Source organism: Stegostoma tigrinum, chromosome 3 (assembly GCF_030684315.1).
Source record: "Stegostoma tigrinum isolate sSteTig4 chromosome 3, sSteTig4.hap1, whole genome shotgun sequence".
Classification (NCBI taxonomy): domain Eukaryota; kingdom Metazoa; phylum Chordata; class Chondrichthyes; order Orectolobiformes; family Stegostomatidae; genus Stegostoma; species Stegostoma tigrinum.
In genome coordinates this window covers 72,148,282-72,155,482 of record NC_081356.1, presented here as the reverse complement: position 1 = coordinate 72,155,482, position 7,201 = coordinate 72,148,282, and the positions used below count along the sequence as shown (strand labels likewise).

The window sequence follows — 7,201 nt, the reverse complement described above, 5'->3', positions numbered from 1 at the left end:
GTGCAGAAGGCCATTCGAGAGTGGGGGAGCAAAAAGACAAGTAGTTGTTATAGGGGATTCTATATTTCGGGGAACAGATAGTATCCTGTGCAAGCTGGATCGGGAGTCCCGCAATGTGTGTTGCCTGCCCGATGCCAGGGTGCAGGACATCTCTGACCGGCTTGAAAGGGTATTGGAGCGGGAGGGGGAGGATCCAGTTGTTGTGGTCCACGTTGGGACTAACAACATAGGCAAGGCTAGGGTAGAGGACCTGTTCAGGGATTATCAAGCACTAGGAAGGAAATTGAAGTACAGGTCCTCAAGGGTCATAATCTTTGGATTACTGCCTGAGCCATGTGCCAATTAGCATAGGGATAAGAAAGTTAGGGAAGTAAACACGTGGCTAAGGGATTAGTGTGGGAAAGAGGGATTCCATTTCATGGGGCATTGGCATCAGTTTTGGAACCGGGGTGATCTGGACCATTGGGATGGTCTCTACCTGAACCGATCTGGAACCAGTGTTTTAGCGAAAAGGATAAATAGGGTGGTCAGTAGGACTTTAAACTTCTGAGTCAGGGGGAAGGGAAAGCGAAAGTGACGGGGAGTATGGAGTTAAATGGAAAGATAAGCAGCAGGATAGTATGTGTACAGGTGTGTTTAAGCTCGAGGCAGACTAGGAATGCAGCAAAAAGGAAGGATAACTTAGGACATCTTACAATTTCCAATATCTCTAATAATGATAATAAAGTTAGCATTAAGGCACTTTACCTAAATGCTCATAGTATTCGTAACAAAGTAGATGAATTAACTGCACAAATCATCTTGAATGATTATGATGTGGTAGGCATCACAGAGACATGGTTCCAGGGAGTTCAGGACTGGCAGTTAAACATCCAAGGATTTACAACTTATCAAAAAGACAGGGAGGTGGGCAGAGTGGGCGGGGTTGTCCTGTTAGTTAAGAACGAAATTAAATCTACGGCACTGAATGACATAGGGTCAGATGATGTGGAGTCTGTGTGGGTGGAGTTGAGGAACCGCAAAGGCAAAAAAACCATAATGGGACTTATGTACAGACCTCCTAACAGTGATCAGGACCAGGGCGCAAGATGCACCAAGAAATAGATAGGGCATGTCAGAAAGGCAAGGTCACAGTGATCATGGGGGACTTCAATATGCAGGTGGACTGGGTGAATAATGTTGCCAGTGGATCCAAAGAAAGGGAATTCATGGAATGTTTGCAGGATGGTTTTTTGGAACAGCTTGTGATGGAGCCCACAGGGGAGCAGGCTATTCTGGACTTGGTGCTATGTAATGAGCCAGACTTTATAAAAGATCTTAAAATAAGGGAACACTTAGGAGGCAGAGATCATAATATGGTAGAATTCAGTCTGCAGTTTGAAAGAGAGAAGGCAAAATTGGATGTAATGGTGTTACAGTTAAATAAAGGTAATTACAGGGGCATTGGAGAGGAACTGACAAAAATCGACTGGAAGCAGAGCCTAGCGGGGAAGACAGTAGAGCAACAATAGCAGGAGTTTCTGGGTGTAATTGGGAACACAGTACAGAGGTTCATCCCAAAGAAAAGAAAGATTATCCGGGGGCGGTGGGGTGGGGTGGGGGTGGGGGGTAGTGCTGGGATTAGACAGCCATGGCTGAGAAAGGACGTCAGGAAATGTATCAAAGGAAAAGAGACAGCTTATAAAGTGGCCAAGAACACTGGGAAACCAGAAGATTGGGAAGGCTCCAAGAACAAACAGAGGATAACAAAGAGAAAAATAAGGAAGGAGAGGATCGAATATGAAGGTAGGCTAGCCAGTAATATTAGAAATGATAGTAAAAGTTTCTTTCAATAGATAAGAAACAAATGAGAGGCAAAAGTCGACATTGGGCCGCTCCAAACTGATGCTGGAAGGCTAGTGATGGGAAATAAGGAAATAGCTGAAGAACTTAATAAGTAGTTTGAGTCAGTCTTCACAGTGGAAGACATGAATAGTATCCCAACAATTAAGGAGAGTCAGGGTCAGAGTTGAGTATGGTAGGCATTACAAAAGAGAAAGTGCTAGAAAAGCTAAAAAGTCTTAAAATTGATAAATCTCCTGGCCCTGATGGACTACATCCTCAAGTTCTGAGGGAGGTGGCTGAGGAAGTAGCAGAGGCGTTGGTTGTGATCTTTCAAGTCACATGAGTCAGGGAACTTCCCAGAAGATTGGAAAATCTCTGTTGTAACCCTCTTGGTTAAGAAAGGATAAAGACATAAGATGGAAAATTATTGGCCGATTAGCCTAACCTCAGTTGTTCGTAAAATTCTGGAATCCATCGTTAAGGATGAGATTTCTAAATTCTTGCAAGTGCAGGGTTGGATTAGAAAAAGTCAGCATGGATTTAATAAGGGGATGTCGAGCCTGACAAATCTGTTAGAATTCTTTGAAGAGGTAACAAGTCTGTTAGACCAAGGAAATCCAGTGGATCTTATCTATCTAGACTTCCATAAGGCCTTTGATAAGGTGCCTCATGGGAGGCTGCTGAGTAAGATGAGGGCCCATGGTGTTCGAGGTGAGCTACTGGCTTGGATTGAGGATTGGCTGCCTGACAGAAGGCAGAGAGTTGGGATAAAAGGCTTTTTCTCAGAATGGCAACCGGTGACAAGTGGTGTCCCGCAGGGTTCAGTTTTGGGTCCACAGCTGTTTACTTTATATATTAATGATCTGGATGGAGGGACTGGGGGCATTCTGGCGAAGTTTGCTGATGATACGAAGTTAGGTGGACAGGCAGGTAGTACTGAGGAGATGAGGAGGCTGTAGAAAGATTTAGACAGTTTAGGAGAGTGGTCCAGGAAATGGCTGATGAAATTTAATGTGAGCAAATGTGAGGCCTTGCGCTTTGGGAAAAAGAATACAGGCATGGACTATTTTCTAAATGGTGAGAAAATTCATAAAGCAGAAGTACAAAAGGATCTGGGAGTGCTAGTCCATGATTCTCTAAAGGTTAATTTACAGGTTGAGTCTGTGATTAAGAAAGCGAATGTAATGTTGTCACTTATCTCAAGAGGGTTGGAATATAAAAGCAGCGATGTGCTTCTGAGAGTTTATAAAATACTGGTTAGTCCCCATTTAGAATACTGTGTCAATTTTGGGCCCCACACCTCAGGAAGTGTGTCCAGCAGAGACTCACACGGATGATCCCTAACATACGGTGAAAGCTGAGGATCCTGGGCTTGTATTCATTAGAGTTTAGAACGTTGAGGGGAGATCTAATAGAAACATACAAGACAATGCATGGCCTAGAAAAGGTGGGTGCTTGGAGGTTGTTTTCGTTAGGCGGGGAGACTAGGACCACAGCCTTAGAATTAGAGGGGATCAATTTAGAATGGAAATGAGGAGACATTTCTTCAGCCAGAGAGTGGTGGGCCTATGGAATTCATTGCCACGGACCGCAATGGAGGCCGGGACGTTAAATGTCTTCAAGGTAGAGATTGATAATTTCTCGCAAGAAATTAAGGCCTACGGGGAGAATGTGGGTAAGTGGAATTGAAATGCCCATCAGCCATGATTAAATGGTGGAGTGGACTTGATGGGCCGAATGGCCTTACTTCCACTCCTATGTCTTATGGTCTTATATTAACAAGCTGAGTTGTAATGGTAACAAGGCAGTTAACAAACAATAATGACCATCAATTGCCAACCTGTCATTGCCTAGCAAAAAACACGCCATGCCATTAAAATAAAGCATGAAAGATGTTCTCAGTGTTGAGATGACCCTCATTGCAGGTGTTGCCCGATTCTGCCACACATCTCACCAGAGCCTACAGTGCTCAGATCAATTTGGATTCCACCCTTTGTTCTGAAATTTGCAAGCAATGGCTGGTTGAGTGCAGTCAGTATTCCATCTCTTGGAAACAGTCAATATGTTGCGCCTTTTGATACAATCCTTGGAGGCGTAAGGCTTGCTTACATGGCATTACACCAGCAGTGAAAATCATGTACTACATTATTCATTTGCATGGTAGGCAAAATGTTGTTTTGGTTTAATGGGAATATCCTGGTTAAGGAAATTACCACTCATGTTGATTCTGCAGAGATGAGTTCAGTTTCGAATATACCATATATGACCAAATAGACATCTCTGTAGGACTTCCTCAGGGCAGTGTCCTAGGCTCAGACATCGTCAGCTACTTAATCCATGACCTTCTCACTATCATAAGTTGAGAAATGGGTATGTCGTCGATGATTGCAAAATGTTCATCACTGTTCATCATTCCTCAGATATTGAAATAGTATATGTTGAACCATCACTCCATAATTTACTGCATTATCATTGCTAAGTCTCTGACAGACAACATCTGGGGGTGGGGGATGGGGTGGTGTAGTTACCATTGACCATAAACTGAACTGGGCTAGCCATTTAAATATACTGGCCAGAACAGCAGGTCAAAGCCTAGAATTACTTCAAACAGTAACTCACTTTCCAAAAGCTGGTCCACCATCCACATTGAGCAAATAAGCAATATGATGGAATAGTCCTCACTTGCCTGGATGAGCACTGCTCCAACAACACTCAAGAAACTTGGCACGATTCAGGTCAAAGCAGCTGGCTTGATTGGCAGCGCATTGGCTCCTTTCACTACTGATGCTCAATAGCAGCAGTATGTACCATCTACTGCTGAATGATGCACTGCAGAAATTCACCACTGTGCCTTGAACAGTACTTCCAAACCCACTACCAAACCCATCTATGAGGACAAGGGCAGCAGAACATGGGGACACCACTACCTGCAAGTTTTTTTAAGCCATTTACCATTTTTTTTTGAAATATAGCGTTGTTCCTTCAGTGTTGCTGGGAATTCCCTCCCTAACAGTATTGAGGGTCTACATGCAGCACATAGACTGTAGCAGTTCAAGAAGGCAGCTCATCACCACCTTCTCAACGGTGACCAGGGAGGGGCAATTGATGCTGGCCAGCCAGCAATGCCCCTGTTCCATGGAAGAATAAAGTAAGTCCCCAAAGCATCTCTCTTATGAACTTAGGCTAACAGAAAGCACTGAGCAGGTTAAGCATGTATTTAAAATGAACAACAAATCAATTCCATCCATAGACAAAAGAAAACATGAATTTTCAATACATAACTGCTCGGTGAAACGCTAACCCCTTCTTAAACACCTGCACACACATGCGCTATTCACACCATCACCCATCACTCCCACCACAGACAAAAGACAGCAGCGCCCAGTAGAGCCCGCAAGCTATGATCTGGCTCAGGAATCACATTACACTGGCCACCACCATGCACAGAGAGAGAGTGGACGAAATGACACTGAGCCTAGCCATAACCAACATCGTGTCAGCTGAGGAGGATGACCTACAGACAATGAGAAAACACACACTTACTGAGCAGTTCCCTGAATGCACTGCACGGCATCAGCCACAAGAAGCGGTGCAGACCACCAAAATTTCTGCTGTATATGCCAACGAATGTGGTCAGGAATAAGTGGCCATTGAGCAAATGTCACCCCAGCCCTGGCCCTGGCAAACTGTGCACCCTGACCTATCCTGTTCTCAGAGGTTGCATTACATGAGGGATTGCAAGTATATTACTTTTTTATATTTAAAAAGTTATTTTATGAAATTTCATTTACTAATGTGGGATCTTAGTCACTTGAAGTACACATGGTACTGTATCTCAACTTAAAGGGTACTATAAAGTAAGTGTTTTCTCACTGCTAAGGAGTGAGAACCTGCAGAACCTAATTCCTGTTTTCACATTAGAACACAGAACTGTACAGAACAGTACCCTTTGGTCCACTATGTTGTGCCGAACTTTTGAGGCATTAAAGTGTAAAGCTGGAAGAACACAGCAGGCCAAGCAGCATCAGAGGAGCAGGAAAGCCAACGTTTCGGGTCTAGACCCTTCTTCATAAATGGGGGAGGGGCAGGGGATTCTGAAATAAATAGGGAGAAAGGGGGAAGCAGATAGAAGATGGATAAAGGAGAAGATAGGTGGAGAGGAGACAGATAGGTCCAAACAACTGCACCTCCCAGTTGCAAACTATTTCAACTCAACTGAATGAAATTCTTGATGGTGGGAGGGGTGAGATGGGTGTGTGATAATGCAAAGCCTTCCTGGTCAAGGACATTGGACAAAGTTGCCAGGGAGGAACCTGAACACTGTCCTCAGTGATGAATCTGCCATTGCTGCTAAGGTTATGAGAACTAGGACAACAGGATTCATACCCTGGTTTCAAAAAAAAATCCAAACCTGTGAGGTAAAAATGCCTTTCAGAGTTGAGAGACTTTTTTCATTTCCATGAGAAAATGACAATGTGAGATTTAAATTTAAAACACAAAAAACAAGAAAAATTCTGAAGACTCCTGCAGCTCCTATTTCGCCATGAGTATGGCAGAATCTTCCTCCTTAGAATTTATATGGAGATTTTGTAGATAAATAAAAGCATGTTAATGTTTTCCTCTGACTTGTTGTCTGAGCATTGATGCCCAATGCGGAAGTCAGGACAATGGAGCGTTTGTCAACAAGATTCCAAACGCGCGCCTCGAAGGTCAGCACGTCATGCGGAAACTGCACGTGACCAGGCCGATGACGTGGCCTGGCGCGCGGTATATGTTGCGGGGTTGTGGTTTGGTGGGGAGAGGTCTCGTGACCTGCGAAATCTGATCAGCTCAGTGAAGATGGCGGCCGAGAGAGAACCTCCTCCGTTCGGCGATGGGGATGTGGAAGCCGAGGGTGATGATTTGGAATTCAGGGAAGCAGAGGGGGGTGAAGACCTCTTTGTCAGCACCACCAGCACTCTGGAGGTGAGTGTTCCGGCTGTAGTGTGTTGTGTGGATGGAGGTGATGGCCTGGCCTGGCCCGGCCTGGCCGTGGGGCTGGGCCGACGCTTAGTTAATCCAAGCCACCCACCCGCCTATGGTTTTTTCGGTGTATATGAATCAGCTTTGCTGCTCTTAGTATTTGTCATTTAAAGGTAATTCTCGTTTACTGGGCTAAGCAGAGACTAGTTAACGGTGTTGTTGCCCTGCAAGGCTTTAGTACTTTTTAAAAGCTGTTTTTCTTTTTACGTTCAAATCGTTTTGTTACTAATGAAGTTGTCCTGGCGTTACTGCGCATGTCAGCAGAAATTTACACTCCTGTTCACAAGATAGAAACTTATTTCTTGTGATTTGAGGGTTGGCTAGTTTATTTTCAGTGCTATTGGTGTATTGTTTA

General features: G+C 44.3%; 1 protein-coding gene across 1 annotated transcript in view; it reads left to right on the top strand.

Moving 5' to 3' along the window:
* Positions 1-6,584: 6,584 nt before the first annotated feature.
* The window catches only part of snx2 (sorting nexin 2), a 55,489-nt gene continuing 54,872 nt past the window's right edge, over positions 6,585-7,201 (top strand). Inside the window, exon 1 of the mRNA XM_048526864.2 lies at positions 6,585-6,789. Within this exon, the coding sequence (XP_048382821.2) occupies positions 6,664-6,789 (126 nt within the window). The 5' untranslated portion in view covers positions 6,585-6,663. The remainder of the gene's footprint in view (positions 6,790-7,201) is intronic.